Source organism: Strigops habroptila, chromosome 12 (assembly GCF_004027225.2).
Source record: "Strigops habroptila isolate Jane chromosome 12, bStrHab1.2.pri, whole genome shotgun sequence".
Classification (NCBI taxonomy): Eukaryota; Metazoa; Chordata; class Aves; order Psittaciformes; family Psittacidae; genus Strigops; species Strigops habroptila.
In genome coordinates, this window is record NC_044288.2 from 12,861,405 (window position 1) to 12,877,350 (window position 15,946).

At 53.7% G+C, this 15,946-nt stretch overlaps 1 protein-coding gene across 5 annotated transcripts in view; it reads right to left on the bottom strand.

Annotated features, from left to right (window-relative positions):
* The window catches only part of FLT4 (fms related receptor tyrosine kinase 4), a 57,609-nt gene that overhangs the window by 15,242 nt on the left and 26,421 nt on the right, over positions 1-15,946 (bottom strand). For 4 of the 5 annotated variants that reach the window (XM_030505143.1, XM_030505144.1, XM_030505142.1 and 1 more), the window contains exons 3-14: positions 14,641-14,915; positions 11,058-11,170; positions 10,016-10,178; positions 9,635-9,774; positions 8,852-9,020; positions 7,996-8,113; positions 7,333-7,484; positions 6,445-6,607; positions 4,492-4,636; positions 1,817-1,925; positions 412-771; positions 16-162 (exon numbers count right to left, since the gene is read on the bottom strand). In XM_030505143.1, the coding sequence (XP_030361003.1) occupies positions 16-162; positions 412-771; positions 1,817-1,925; positions 4,492-4,636; positions 6,445-6,607; positions 7,333-7,484; positions 7,996-8,113; positions 8,852-9,020; positions 9,635-9,774; positions 10,016-10,178; positions 11,058-11,170; positions 14,641-14,915 (2,054 nt within the window). The remainder of the gene's footprint in view (positions 1-15; positions 163-411; positions 772-1,816; positions 1,926-4,491; positions 4,637-6,444; positions 6,608-7,332; positions 7,485-7,995; positions 8,114-8,851; positions 9,021-9,634; positions 9,775-10,015; positions 10,179-11,057; positions 11,171-14,640; positions 14,916-15,946) is intronic. The other variant, XM_030505145.1, reaches the window with a different exon arrangement.

A 15,946-nucleotide genomic window follows, 5' to 3' on the forward strand; every position in this document is an offset into this window, starting at 1 on the left:
CCCAGCCCACTGTACCTGACACTTCTTCTACCAGTTTCTCGTCTTTGTACCAGCTGATTTCAGGAACGTGGTTGCCGTCCACCTTACAGCGCATCTCTATGGAGTCGCTGACGTTCACCCAAATGTCTGTCAGGTTCTGCTTGAGGCGGGGGATCTCCAGGGCTGGAGGAGCAGCACAAAGAGGAGGAGGGGAAAACGGGAAACTGATTGATCAAAAGGATATCTGCGTTCCTGGGGGCCTTTGGGTCTCTGACCCCTGCTGAAGGGTGTCTTGAGAACCCAGGTGCCCTGCCTTTGCCACCTTGAGTTTAGCTTGCTTGCGTGGCTTCCCCTGGGGACGGACTGGAAAGCTGATGGCAGCAAGAGCATCAGCTCTCCTCTGTCACTCCCGCCTGCCCTGTGGACCCTCACCCTGCACAGAGATGTATTTCTTGTGGCAGTGCTTCTCCCGGGTCTTCCTGTTCTGCACCTCACACACGTAGTCTCCCTCCTCGCCCAGGGAGATGTTGGGGATGGTGAGCAGCAAGGTGGCATCATTGGAGTCCGGCTGGAAGCGCAGCTCCCCCTGCATCTTGGTGGCATAGTGGTGGACGTTCTTGCAGTCCAGCACGAGGGGGTTGCCCTCCTCATCGTGGAGCTTGGAGAGGTTCAGCCGATACCACTGCAGGTTCTCGTAGGTGTAGTTGTCTGCATTGCAGCTCAGCTGTAGGTCCTGCCCCTCTATGGGCTCTTCCGAGGGCTGGGACTCAATCTCGAACCCATCTGGAATGGCTTTCAGGAAGGAAGTGAACATGTGAATGAGTTTTCATGGCTGAGCTGCCAGACACAACAAAATTGTCTCCTTGGACTTAGCTCTCTGAGGCCCGCCCGTCCTCATCCAAGGTAAAGGAAACCAATCTAGAGCAGAACTGTGACATGCAAACTGCTGGCAACAAACAGCTTAAGCCCTGCGAGTGCTAAAGGATATGCTGAAGTCCCAGGGTCAAATTAAGATGGGGTCACACGTGAAACAAGTCTGGGAGGTCTGAATTAGGCTGTTTCTGCTCTCAGCTCAGCTGCAGCATTCTGGATTGCACACATGCCTGCTTTTACACGTGCAGGCAGTTATTCAGCCAGGCTGAACAATTGCACATGCAGAGCATCACTGGAGCAGTGTCTGAAGATGTTCATCTGCCTCCAACAAAAGCTGGTGGCTCTGACAGCACAGGTACTGCCTATGAGGGCCATGAGCCCAGTTTTCTGTGGTCTGCCCAGAAAGGCATGAAGATAAGCCTCTGCTGTGCCTGTGCCAGCCTCCCTGTGCTCAGCCGATAGGGACAGACTCCTGCCAGCACAGGGTACCGCTGGCAGGAACCTTATGCAGCGCCATATGGGCCACGACTGCTGAGCTCTGGCTTCTACAAACTCAGCTTCCTTCCACCACCAAAACCTGGTGAGGACCGTGCCGGGGGCTCCGGCCAGCAGGACCCGGGCTGGGAGCAGTGCCACTAGAGGATGCTCTCGGACCAGGCACATCCCCAGCCCAGAGAGCTGCCTGGGCCTGGGCCGGAGCCAGCAGGATGTCCCCAGCGCAGGACCTAGGTACAGGCAGCACCGGCTCGCCCCCAAGCCTGCCTGCCAAACTGCCTGTGCTACCTGCTGCCAGGGCTCCAGGCTTTTGCCACCCAGCAGAGCTCTGGGATAACCCTGCTTTCCTGCTGGCTTCCTGGTCACTATTTAAGGTGCTGACTGTGAATGACAGGACCTGGCAGGCCCACGGTCCTCCCTGTTTCTAGCAGAGAACTCATCTGGTGCAGTTGGAGGGGACAGTACTCACTGGTCACGTAGAAGTAGATCAGCCGCTCATCTCGACCCACTTTATTAGAGGCAATACACTTGTACATGACTGAGACGTTGGCCTCCTGGATGGCCAGTTTGCTGACTGTCTGATGGGGGAGAAGAGGACAAGAAAGAGTTAGGAAGAGCTAGAAGGAAGAGAAGTAGGATCAGTGCTGCTCTCTGGCAGACAGCAAAACACCAGCAAGCCTGGCCCCAGGTGGTAGCTGTACCCGGGAAAGGGTTATGCAAAAATAGCCCCTTATTCAATAGCCCTTTGTGCATTTCAAGCCTCATCTGCTGGCTCTAGGAACAGCAACATGGTTTTATTCCTGATCTCTGCTCCTTTTTATGGAGCCCAGCCAGCACAGATGCCTCTCCATAGAAGTAAACTTCTTGCTAAGCCCCTTAGGTCACCATGGGGACAAGCCTGTGCCCAGCAAAGGCGACATGCACATGATGTAGGGTTGAGGGGATGGCTAAACCAAAAGGACACCAAAGTTCTGATTCCCTGAGCCCTCTGCAGTTAAGTGACTACTTGGTGTCCCACAGAGTTCAGTGGAGTTTACAGACCTGTAAGCACTCCTTTTATCCATAAGGGGAAAAGAAACCTGTGAAAGCACCCCAGCTCTCATCACTTCAGGAAGAGCTGTCATCTTCTCCCTTTAAGTCTACGCAGACACGATCCTAAAAGGTTCCTCCTCCCTTCTTCCAGCAAGACATGATTAAGATTGGGCAGAGAGCCAGGCTGCTGCCCTGGGAGCACAGACCCAGGAGATGCTGCCTCCAAATAAGCCAGGAAAGGCAGCCAGGGAGTGAGGATGTTCTCCTCCTGCCAGCTCACACTGTACATGTGTGAGTGGCCAAATGTGTTACAAGCACTCCCCTTAGAGGAGATCTGCAGTTTGAAGCACAGGTTTCTCCTCCCTCCCAGTTTAAATGACAAGTGGATCGCATGCAATAATCCCTCTAATGAGACAAAGTTTAAAATGCAAAAAAATTATTGTTCCTATGGGGAAACTACTTTGCCTTTTACTATTCATCCCACAGACTTTGGGAAGCATTTCCGTTCTAAGTGGCAATGTATTAGCCTGTGTTAATCAAAGGAACTGAATTCATTCAGTGCATATTCAATACAGCTGAAGTGACTTTATTACTAGTACTTTTGTGTGTTGCCTTTTCCGTTGCTTGGGGTTATTCAATACAGCTGAGGTGACCCTATTGCTGGCACTTTTGTGTGCTGCCTTTCCTGTTTCTTGGGGATTTTCCTTCTAATCTACACTGTTATGTTTGTGTTGGGCTTTCTGGATTTGATGTCATCCTGCAGTGCATGGCTGTGCACTGCACACCCTGTGGCTCATTCTGGCCTTTCTGGTCAGAATAAAAACCAGAGGAAGATGTAGGAGTAGAGAGGCAGAAAGGAGGAGGAGAGGGAGAGAAAGCAGATTTGAGGACATGGCATCCCACTGCAAGTGGAAGAGCTCTCTTCTCCTAGAACTCTTGCATGTCCCTGAGCTGTACAACCTAAGTTGGACCTCCAGGACAGTTACAACTAAGTAGATGGAACGAGGACACAGCAGAGGAACAGGAGGAAAATAATGAGGAAAAAAAGGAAAGGTCAAAAGGGATCGAGACCAGAGTCAGATGTGGAGAGGGACACAAGGGCTTCTCACCCGGGAGCTCCCACCACCCCTGCTCGCCTGCCTGAGGGACACCAATCTCTGCCTCTCCCTTCAGCTGCTCTGGGAGGAGAAACATCTGCCCCTGCCACCCTTTTGGCAGAGTGATGAACTCCCGCCAGGCCAGGGGACGGGAAGTGCCTTTGGAGGTGTGTAGGAAAACAGGAAGTGACTTTCGGAAACAGGGGCCCGTTTGTTTGTTCTGCATCCCTCTGTGAGCGGCTGGTGCCCGACACCAGCGGGAACAGGAACCCCGTCATGGCACAGAGCTGACACTCGCAGCTACCAGAGAGACAGAAAGAAACAGGCAGCAAGCAGCATCTGGCTGTTTGCAGGTCACATCAATGAGAGATGTTCCTTCCAGAGAGGAAACGTTGTGATGGAGAAGTGGGCTCTGTGGGGCACATGTGCTGCACTCACAAACCTGCAGCAGATGGATGCCAGCATCTCCAAACCACCCTCACCCCGCTGGGATGGGGTCAGCTGGGTGAAATGCCCAGCCACACACACGCACATTCCCGACGCCAGAGATTTCCTGGTCAGTTTCTGACTCCTGCGCTCTCTTCCGAGCTGCCCAGGCTGCTCTGTGGGGTTTGGCTCTCCCAGAACAGCTCATGCAAGAGTGCTCAGAAACGGCCACAGGACCCCCTACAGCACACGTCCCCTGTGCCCTCCCTAGCTGGGTGCAATGCGTTCAACAGCAATCAGTGTAAATCCTCCTGTACAGTCAGCCCCGGCAGGAGCCTCCCTGGATGCAGGGTAATTCCTCAGAGATGACAGCTCTCCCTCGCCCTGGGGCTGCCTGGTACTGCAGAGCCCCAGAGCTGGGAACGGCCACTGATGATTTACTTTAGAAGCAGAGGTGTGAAGCCCTCCCCAGGTCTGTCTCTGCCAGGCTTGTTTCCAGGCCGCTTTTGCTGGCTGATCACAAAGGACCCCTCTGAGGGTGCCTGTCTCCAGCTCCTCACTCCAGATGGGCTTGGAGCTACAGCCTCACCTTGTTCCGTCCCTCCACGAACTCCACCCAGGTGTCGATGCTCTCGATGGGGTTCACTGCATCCTGCTGTGACACATCTTTCCAGTCCTTGCACTCGGGCATCCGGTCCCGCTGATGGCGCCTTGCTGCCCGGTGCCTGCTATTGCTAATCCAGGAGCAGGGGAAAGAGGAGAGAGATGAAGAGGAGGTCAGCTGGGACAAAGGCAGCAAAACCCACTCTGTGTCTGAGAATCGATGCCCCTGTGCTCTAACTCTGCAAAATTTCCTGTGTCTTTCAGTTACATGGTTCTAATGTGCTTTATAAGGGTGCCCCACAACCACTAGTGGGACAAACATCTATAGATGTGAAAATTGAGGCAGGGAACAGATACAGGTGTCCCAGGCAGTGTTTTCATCCCTACACCTGTGTTTTCATCTTTCCCTGCTATGGGTGGAGGAAGGCTGGGGTGAAATCGGTTCATGTGTACCTCGGGCAGTTCTTGATGCCACTCTGCTCAGCAACAAGGCCTTAAACCGCTGCTGGGACAGTGAGTCAGGGATGTCACAGACTGGCTGGGTGCTGGCCTGGAGAGCAGATGGTGCAGCACTCCAGGGTGCTCCTGCTGCTCCTGATTCAACGAATACCAGGAGGGAAACATCCCAAGGAGAGATGCTGCTAGCATCTCACAGAAACATGGTGGTACCTTTTCAGGCTGAGACAGGAGAGCTGGGAGAAGTGCCTAAATCTGCCAGGGACTGGGGATGCTGCAGCCTGCAGCCTGCTTCTGAAACGCAGTTGGGGCCAGGAGACAGGAGGGTCTGGCCAAAATACAGGGTGGGAGGTATGGCGGGAGCAGGCTTATGGTGACAGGGAAGCAGGGGGGGAGCTGAGCACCCAAGAGCAGTGGCAAGGGCACCAGCAGTGCAGGGCACAGCGCTTGGCGGGGCGAGCACACCGGCGAGCTGTGTAAACAACAGGAAGCTGGAAAGAAGCCTCCTGCATCCTCTGGAGCTATGCTAGGCAGAAATACGGTGGCCTTGGGAGACAGTGCTCATAATTCATGGGCCCCTCTGCTTCCTGACAGGGCCACAGTGCACTTGCATGCGATGGAGAGCTCTCTGGTGTCCCTGGCTCGGTAACAGTCTGTACAGGGCTGCAGGACCTGGCTTCCTCCAGGCACCCTGATGTCCTCCACCCTGACTGCTCTGGCTACAACTCCCCAGCATCCCTTTTCCTTCTTCCTGCCACTAAAAAATGTCACCGTAGCCCTGCCGCAGCCCTGCTGCTGCCCCAGCTTCCCAGGGCATGGGCAGTGGGCACGCACCCTTCCTGCCTACCTATTGGTGCTGCCTGCACAAACACCCTCCTGGCAAACCATGCCTGCAGCTGGCTCTTCCCCTGCACACAGCACCTCTTCCCAGCACACAGCACCTCTGCTCCCCTGCCTACATGCACTTTAGTTGCCATCATTACCAAGAAGATGATGAAGGACCAAAAAACCACAGGGACCTTAGGGCAGGAAGGGGTTGAGCCCCAGCTCCTGTCTCAGAGTCTCACCAAGGGGCTGTGACAACTTCTCCTGCAATCTGCCCCAGTTTCAGACCCCATTAGCACAGTGGTCAGCAGTTTTACTGCAGGTAGTGTGAGGTGTGGCCAGACCATAGACATTCCATGCCAGATGCAGATGGCTGAGGATGCAGGGGAAGCTGTGGAAGCCCTTGGCATGTGGGACCAGCCACACTGGGCAAAACTCTCACACAGAGCACAAGTGTCTCTGGTGGGCTTAATTCTGCCTCCCCACAGTGGGTGTTCAGTGCTCCAAGCTACCACTCAGTGCTGTACTCCTCTTGCCACGTTGTGGCTGGGAGAGGAAAAGTGAGATGGGGTCAGGGACACAGCCATGGTCACAAGGAGCCCGCAATGCCGTGCTTGTGGCCTGGTAAGACACGGTTGTTGGAAGAAATGGCACTTACAGGCTGCGCCGGGAGAACATCCGACAGGGCATCCATGGCCTCCACTGCCACTGGATCACCTCTGGTGCCGGGATGCCATAGACTGTGCAGGTGAGGGCCTGGGGGCTCCTCCGGGAGTAGATGCTCGGAGAAGAGGCTTCCTTCTCATGGATGCGTGGAGGAACTGCAAGGATCAGAGTGACACCGTGAGGTCAGCCCCTGCATCCCCAGGCCAGGCACAGCCCTCCCCAGGCCTGTCTCTAGAGAGACTGGCCACTAAAGCACTATGGCTCTCAGGGCAGCTCCTGGGGACCTCAGACCTGCAAGGCAGAGCAGATCGTACTTAGGCACATTCAAGTGGTGGCATTTCTCCTTCCTCTGCAGAGTGTGACTGTCTGGATGCTGCAGGGCTCAAAGCACTGTCTGGCAGTCCCCGACACAGGGCTACAGAGCTTGCTGGAGACAAATCTCCAAGCAGCAGTGCCCTTCCAGCACCTTCTCTGCTGGCATCTGGTTCCTGCATGATTTGGACCAGTTTCTGCTGGGGGAAAACTTCCCAGAAGCTTCAGCTTCCCAGGACTGCTCCAGCTCCAGGCTTTGTGTGTGCTGCAGCTGCACTGCCCTCAAGTCCGTATCAGTCAGGGTCACCCCTCAGAGCGTGTCCTGGGAAACGGCTCCTGAGCAAGGACATATCCTGCTGAGAGTGATGGAGCCAGGAACAAAACTGTGCTGTATCACCAGGCCACAGAGAACCAGCCTCAATGTAACCAGAGCATCCCTCAGCAATGAGGGAGGAGATGATGTAAATACCAACTGCTTTAGGATAGCAACAGAGACTTGGGCTTGGAGTAGCCCAGAGGCTGGAGCCATGGGCTCCCCCTCAACCCCAGCCCTGAACCCCTCCCTTACCATTGACGATTAACTGGAGGCTGATGCGCTTCTCCAGCCCCGCCAGCCTGTTCCGCAGAACCAGCGTGTACGTCCCAGCGTGCTGCTCCGACACATCCTTGATCTGCATTGAAGATTGAGATTGCTTGGGAATTAGCTTCCCGTCCTTGTACCTGCGGGGAGGCAGAGAGAAAATGCAGCCATGGGGAGGAAGTGTCCCGCTGGCAGCTGGGCAGGGGTTTGCTGGTCCCCATTAGAGCGCAGTCAGGGCGCCGCTGCTAGCACTGGGGACCCCTCTGGAGAGACCCCTGGGCTTTCCCTGGACCTGAGCTACGGGTCTTGTATGGATGTGCCTGGGGCTGGGGATGTTGTAGCTCTGCTATAAGCAGAGCTCTCTTGCTCCTCTGGGCAGCCTTGATCCCCGCTGCAGGGGGACAAGAGGGGCAAGCTTCATTTGCTTCTCCAGAGCTGTTAGGACATTTGCTGCTTCCCCCCCCAGTGTCACCTCCTCCCATCCCAAGTTGTGCAGCTGAGAGCGAGGGTAGGTGGGAGAAATGACCCCCATGGGTAGAAAAATGTGTCATTTGGGACAATCTTCGCCACAGAGGGACCAGGCTAAGCTTTCCTAGTTGGTAGAGGGAAGGCGAGGAGGAGAAGGTGGTCAGGGTAAGAAAGGTGAGTTACCACTGGAAGTCTGGTGGGGGGTAAGCCACGACTTTCACCGGCAGCTTCACAGCTTCATCTCCTGCTGTGGCTTCTATCACCGGGCCCTTTCTCCACTCCACATTGATGAAGGGCTTTTCTGCAAGCAAAAAGGTGAGCATGGAGGAGAGGAGAGCACAAAGGGACAGCCTGTCACCAAGATCTGCTGCTCTCCACAGGGCCTGGCAGCAAGGACCAAGGACAGGCAGGGTGTTGTGGCAGTGCACTTGACAATAACTACTTCTCTGCAACGATGAAGTCAAAATAACCAAAATCCACTGTTGTCTAATCTGCTCATATGACCCCCAGTTCCTCTTCCACATCCCTGTTCCCAGCAGGGCCCCCTCTCTGGAGCGGAAGGGAGTGGGTGCCAGGCAGAGCTGGGCAGACCAGCACTGCTCTGTGACTCTGGCCTCACTGTTGTGAGCCATCAGGGACACAGGGAGGCTGTGCTGCCCCGTCACATTCTGCTGCCAGGAGACAGCCACCCAGTGCTGATGGTACCTTGTGCACCCGCAGCTCATGCCTCCCAGGCCAGCATCTGCCACAGGACCACGAGACCTGTGTGTCCTGCCATCCCGCTGTCATTTGGGCCAGTTTGGTGTTTGCATCTCACTTGTCATCTTGGCAATGTGAATGCAATCATGCTTCCAGTGTGGTTCTGGGGCGCAGAAGGGCTGAGGGACTGGAGGAAGGCTGGGTCTTACTAAAGCAAGGTGGGATGGAGGTGCAGGAGCCCCTCTACTAAGCCTTGGGCCAAGCACTGTCCAAGCAGTCTGAGGCTGTGCTTGCAGCTCGGCTCTGGCTGTGGCTCTGTGGGGAGCGGAAGGCACCGTACCGTGCACGATGACATCAGTGCTCTCCTCCAGCATCTGGGCGCCGTTGGTGGCAGTGCATGTGTACTTGCCCAGGTCCTGCTGGCTGACGTTGTGCAGGGTCAGGATACTGGAGAGCTCCGTGTGTGTCTGCAGGGACCGGCGCTCGGGCTCTATCACCGCCCGCTGCGTCTGTGGGAGATGACAGAGAGAAGGGGATGAAAGACATCAATGGGATGGGGTTGTGCAAGCCCTGTGTGACTGACTGCCTGAGGCTGGGATAACAGCATAGAGTTCTGCTTTTATCTACAGCCCAGTAACCAGGCTGGGAGACCTACAGATACCTGAATAGAGTGGTGCCCTCAGAGGACTCCCCTGTCTCACTGTTCACAAGAACCAGAGGCTACAACAGAGGAAAACACAGTGGGGAAGGGAAGGAAAACGCAGGTAGGGACCCCCTCAAGGTTTTTGGTAACCAGGGCTGTGTGGCTAGAATAGCTCCTTTTAAGCCAATGATGTTTGTTCTGGATTTGCACCGGTGGAAATGAAGCCAGTGTTTGCCCAGGAGAGCCCCAGAGCAATAATACCTCAGCAAAGAGAAAAAGGGGTCTCCCCTCTGTCTGCCTTCTGCTGCAGGAGAGAAAAATGGGAAAGCACTCTAAGCAAGATGTGCTGGGCACAGGATGGTTAGGATCATGAAGCAGAGCCCTGCCAATGATGTGAAGAGGCACACATAAAGGGGCAGGAAGGGACAACTCAGAGAGAAAGTTGTCCAGTGCTTCTGGAGCTGCTCTGTTTGCTGGTACCTGTTTGCCAGGGTAGGTCCACTGGAAGCGGACGCCAGAGTTGAACTCAGCCCACACTGTGCAGTTCAAGACCAGCTTCTCTCCCACCAGCAGCTCCATGGCTTTCTTGGGATACAGCTGGATGTCGTACAGCTCGCTCCCTGATGAGGAAGAGGCAATGGAAAGACATTTCTGATCTATTAACTCTTTGACTCTTTGAGTTACAGGACGCTTGAGTATGACCTCCTGGTGCTTGGTGTATCTCTGTCTGGCATACAGAGGAGATACAAGCACCATGCAGAGTCATGGTAGCTAGACAGGACCATAACAACCCCATGAGCCACACTGATGAACTGCAGAGTCATCTAAATTCCCCATCCCTGCACCTTCCCAAATATTCACCTGCTATATGGATGATGAAGAAATTGGATCTGAAGACCTTCTTGTCAATGACAGTCTCACACTGGACAAACAGGGAGTCCCTGATCAAGTGCGTTGGTACCTGCACCCCCTTCTTGTTGTCCCAGAAAGTGCTTTTCCCGTCAGGGTGGATGAGGGAATTTTGCTGGAAAAATCAACATTTTGCCAAACTGAAATAAGAAGGTAACAACATTCCCACCCCACCCCTTCCAGGCTTTTCACTGGCTAACGCATCCCTTTTGCGGGAAGAAACGATGCAGCATCATGCTGTGCTGACCTCCCGCCCTCTTCCCCCCAAGGGTTTGTCATCTAGGAATCTCGGCCTCCCCTATACCCTGAGCAGCGTGTCCTGAACCACGAGCCTCTGCATCTGCAAAGTGGGCCAGAGACTTCCAGGAATGGAAACTTCTAGTGATAGCTAAGGAAACTGATGCTGATGTCCGAAACATCAGCTCCACTGGGATGAGTGCTGACCTTGGGTAGTGTCCTTCCCGGGCAAGGGGAAGGCCCCTGGCCCCCAGAGTGTCCCTGGAGGCTGTTGTACAATAGTAACACTCATCCTGGAAGGATGTATTTGCATTGTAAAGGAAAAAAAAGGGGGGAAAAAAAAAGAAAGGCACAAGCAAACTGATAACAGAGCTGTTTTTAGTCATCAGCCCCAGGGCTGCAGCCTCCTCCCTCATAGGGATGCTGACCACCTAAAGGGTTTGTAGATCAGGGACCAGAGAAACAGGGGATGCTGCGGGGAAATGGGATTAAAACAAAGTCTTGTTTTGTTTCATAATGCTCCAGGGAAGAGAAGCAAGGTTGGCAGGAAACCCGTGGGGTCTGCCCAAGGGAACTGGACAGCACAGCTTCAACCAGCAAATAAAACGAGGAAGCCAGTGGCTTGTACTTTCCATGGAAAATGTGTCCCACATATTTTCCATTCCTGGCAGTGCCTGTCCTGCTTCCACTCAGGTAATTACAAATGCAGAACAAATGAACATTGTGGTCCAGAATCTCCCACTAGCCGAGCTCTCACCAAGATCAGTGTGACGTTAAGATCTGGGATGGACACGAGGCATGGTACCCAAGTGTTCTCCTTCTTGCTGATGAGGAGGGTCTCTGGTTTGTTGATAAATGGCTGTTCAAAATCTGAAGAAGAGATACAAGGAGAACAACTACTTAACAGACAAGAAAAGAACTGGGAAGAGGGACCAACCAGAAGAGAGTGAGGCTTTCTGGCTTTGTTTAACACAGCACGAGCTTGCCAGAGGGAGTGGTGGTGAACTGGATGGCCCCATCTGCAATGTGTGACACTCGGAGGAGACACCTGGAGCTTGGGAATGCAAAGGGAGCAGCAGAGGTGAGTGCCTGGGCCAGCCGGCTCCTCCACACCAAACACCGCACCAGTGGAGCGGCACTTGTGTGACATTTGGCAGTGCTGGAAGTGACCTCCCCTTTCCTGTCCCCCTCAAGGTCTCTGCCTGGGTTTGACTTGTTGTGTAACCATCAGGTCTCGTCCTGGGCTCAGCCCGGTGCCGGGCTGTGCCGTGCTGGTGCCACGCAGGCAGCGCGACCTTCCAGGGCGAGGAAGTGATCCGCAGCGGAATGGTATGCAGATGTCATCCTGCAGCCATCCCGGCCGGCAGATAAACAGATGAGCTGAGCTTTCCAGCGCTGCCACCCCACTGCCTCCCAACTGCTGCAAGCACAAATATTGACAGGAAGAACAATCCCACCCCAAATTAATCAGTGACATGACTTAGCAAGGACAGGGACATTGCACTAAACTCCCGGGGGACCTCGCACCAAGCAGCAGAGTGTCTGCAGAAGGGGCTGCCCCATCCTGCTCAGTGCATTGCCTATTTCAAATGAGAAAAGCCCAAGCAGGGCTCCACGGTGGAAAGAGCTGATGGCAGCAAATGAAGGAGATGTGTTATGGCCCATTGTGCCAGGCAGCATCCAGATACAGAGCGCAAAGACCGACCTGATCCTCAAGAGTTGACAAGGTAACAGGCAGCACAGACCCCATTTCTGGTTCTTTCCAGATACACTGGAAAGAGCTGGTGAGACCAAGATGCAAAATACACTTGCATCCCAAGCCAGGGCCAGAGGATAGGAAGTGTGCGGGTTGTCTTCCAGTGCCTCATGCCAGCTGCTGCTGAGGCTGTTCAAATCACACTGAGCACAATCCAATCCAACCCAGTGCTCCCACTGTGGAGTGCATAAGGGAATTCCTTTAATTTGTGATCTATTTGATGTAAAGCTGTTGCTTCAGTGATAGTCATGCTGCAAAGATGTACTCCTGGTAGCTTTTTTCTACAGCTTAGGTGAAACAAGCCATGCACAGGAAACGTGTTGGTCATATCTTATGAATATACGGATTGCCCAGAGAATTCTTATCTGTATTTCCTGGGGTTCTGTGCTGGCACAGGATTGCTGACTTCTGAAATCACAGATTTGTTTTCGAGTGTGAATATGTTCCTCACTCCTCTCTCGAGCCCTGGGCAGAGGGAGGAGGTGCACAACTGTCAGAGGTGAGAGAATACGAGGTCCCCTCGAAGCTCAGATGGCAGCCAAGAACTAACTGATTTACTGGGCTGGTGCTGCTGCCAATGAGCTTGTGATTCATGCACTAACTCCCCTCTCTGACCACATCACATATTTTCTATTAGGCTGTCTTAATGGGTCGGATGGGAATAATTTAGCATCTTCTTCATTAATATATGCTAAGCTTTATGAGATGGGGGCTGTACACATCTTATTCTACCCCGATGAGGCATTCTGTTTGTTTACAGTGCTATCTGTAGCTGTAATAAAATACACACCTAACTGGACACATGGGAAATGAGACATATGTGTGGAGAGTTCATTTGAGAACTGAGCTACAGGTAAAATGCAGAAGAACCCATTTTTCCAGCCAAGCACATATATTCTGGTTCCTGGCAATTCCACCAAGCTCTTAACATGAGAAATGAGGTTGATGGATAAACCTGTGGTCTGACCATGCTGTCTCCAAACATCCCCAACACTTACATCAGCCCTTCCAAGCTCTCTAGGGACAGTTTCACGTTGCAGCCCAGTTCAGCAGGAACAAGCAAGGTTTTATCTGGATGTTCTGCAATGGCTATGGTTACCGTATGCCTGGGTTTTCCTGACATGTCCCTTCTCCTGCCTGAAAGCCTGTCCTGCCTGGAAAGGCGGATTCTGAGGTTTCCTGGATGCTTGATAGCCGTAACAGGGCAGAGCCTGATTGGAATGAGTGTAGCCATGTGCACAGCAACGCTGCGAGGTGTTGGCTGGATCTGTTGCTCACAGGCTGTCCACAGGCACTGTGAGTCCCGTGGGTCCCAACAGTGTGGGATTTATTGCCCCTAAGCTACACTGCATGTGCATATTTGCTGCTCTCTGCTAAACAGGAGAGCCATTACCGAGCTGCACATGGGGCTGGAGGTGAGAGAAGGTGGACAAGGGGGCAAAGTGGCATTTGCTGGATCACAAAGAAAATCAGGCTCTTGCAAAAGCACTCCCCGCATGTAAGCTTGTTGGGTTGTACTTATTTTAAGCATGTGTTAAGAAGCCCTCTGCCTCCATCCTGATACCCTAGAGTGCCTGAAAACTCCGTCCAACTCACAGTCGTACCCTCACAACATGTCTGGGATCCAGGGAAGCTCTGTCCTGTTTTAGGATGAGCCCACGGGATGAGGATGCAATTGCCCAAACAGATCTCCATTCCTCTCCAGCAGCTGCCCAGCTTTTCTCATTTGCCCCTGCATTTTTCTCTGCATAGTTGCAGAGGCAAATCTGGCTTTGCCCTGGGACTTCTCAAAAATGCATCTTGTATGTCATGACCTGCCTGGCTCATGACAACTGCACCAACTAATAAATGGGGGCGGAAAGAGAAATAGCTCAGCCAACTGTTTCCAGGGGACAGGACTCATTTATCTTGCTGGAGCATGCTGCGAGCAGCGGGGGAGACAGCGCAGGAGGAGACCCTGGGGCATGGAGAAGTTGAGTGTTGGCCCCGCAGCCACTTGCTGAGCTGAGGTTCCAGCTCCAAGCCTGGTGGACAGCCTTACTCCTCCAAAACACATCTTATAACCCTGCCTGCGCAGGCAGCCCCTGTACTAGGTGGAGGGAAGCATCCAAGCCTGCCATTGTGGAGTGGCTCCAGGGCCATCAAGCCCAGGGACAGAAGGCTGCACATGGCGTGTTTGTACCACTGCTCCTCTCCCTCTCTCAGTCTCAGCTTTATGGAACATTATCATCCCTAGCTGCTAGCATCTCGGAGAGCCCCAGCTGCCCAGAAGCTAACTCTGGTGCTTTTTTTAGCGGTGAAGCATCTCTGAGGCCCGGTTTTCACTCCTTAAATTCCTGCATTCCAGCCCGGCTGGAGCAATGCCCTCCGGCCGCGACGTAATTGAATCCCAGGCGCTGCCGCCATGGATGGATATTGGCTCCCCTGAAGTGCAGGGAACCACCAGCCCTTGACCCCCTCCCTGAGCCTGCAGCAGCCACGCTCTGCCCTGGGAGGCTGGGGGGCACGTTGGGCTTTTTCTGCTATTATGCTGGTGCACAGGCTGCCGCTGAGCTGAAGGTGCATACAGATGGATGGCTCTTACCTCTCACAAATACGTAGGTGCTGACCGCTGTGGTGCCCTCGATTTTGGCATCAATGTACTTGTAGTAGCAGCGGTAGTAACCCGTGTCGTTCGCCTGGGTCTCTGTCAGCACCAGGACTTTGCAGTACGGCTTTGTGCCGGTGCCCTCGCAGTCTTCTTCTCGGATTGCCCGGCTGCTGCTGGGGGCTGCTGAGGCCACCAACTCAGTCTCCTTCTCCTTCCCAGCAGGGTCCACTTTGCCCCCAGGCCACGACCACTCCAAGGGGTGCTGGCCTCTAGACATGGGCAAAGAGGAGAGTTAGCTTTGGGCTGAGCAGGGGGAACGCAGTGAGGATTTAAGTGCCCTTTGTGACTCTGCACACATCTGTACATGGCCCAGCCACCACTCTTGGGCTATGGCATGGCTATCCTCCAAGGAGAAGAATAGGCACAAGCAGCTTCACCAACCACTGGGCACACAGAGGCTCATCCCCTTTCCCAGGCCACCTCTCTGGCCATGCTAAGCTGTAAGATATCAGCCCACTCACAAGCAGGACTCCCCCTCCCGTGACTGTCCTACTGGTATTGATGCCAGAACAAGAAGCCACAGAGGGCCCTGAGGGAAAGGCTCCATTTATTCTCTATTCCCTCTCATTATTAAAAGGGTCCAGAGCTATTAAGAAAACACATGGATGTGATGAGTTCCCTTGGCTCAGCATAGCTGCTGGCTGGGGCTCGTGCTGTGATGAATGGAGTGGGAAGGAGAACGAGGGAAGGAGAGCAGACTGGAAAGAAAACGGGAAGGAAAAAAGCAGGAGGGAGTCAGGGATAAAAGACTGCAAGGTAAAAACAAGGAGAGGCTCAGCTAACTGCTTCCTTCTCTGCTGCTGTGAGAGCGGGTTCCCTTGCTCTACACAGCACCCTGCTGCCCCTTCCCACCTCTGCTGAGACACTGAGCTACAAACACCTCTCCGTAACCACAGACCCTGTTCTCCAGCAGCCCAAAGACAAACGGAAAAGCCCAGGAACTGCAAGAAACCCCCAGGCAGAGCGTGCACATGTCTATTTATATATAACTGAGGCTCTCCAGAGCGGGAAGCTTGCACATGCACATGTACGCACGCACGCGCCACCACAGCTTGCTATAGCTGCACTTGTTTACTACAAACAAAACAAGCTTTTATTCCATGCTGGAAGTTTCCTTCTGTGAAATCAGAGCCCCTTTCAGAGGAAGGCCGAGTCTCCACTTGAAAGTTTGCCAGTAAATCTGAAAGTCACTTAAGAATGTGCAAAAGAAGGGGGAAAAAAGAAGATATCGCAAGAGACA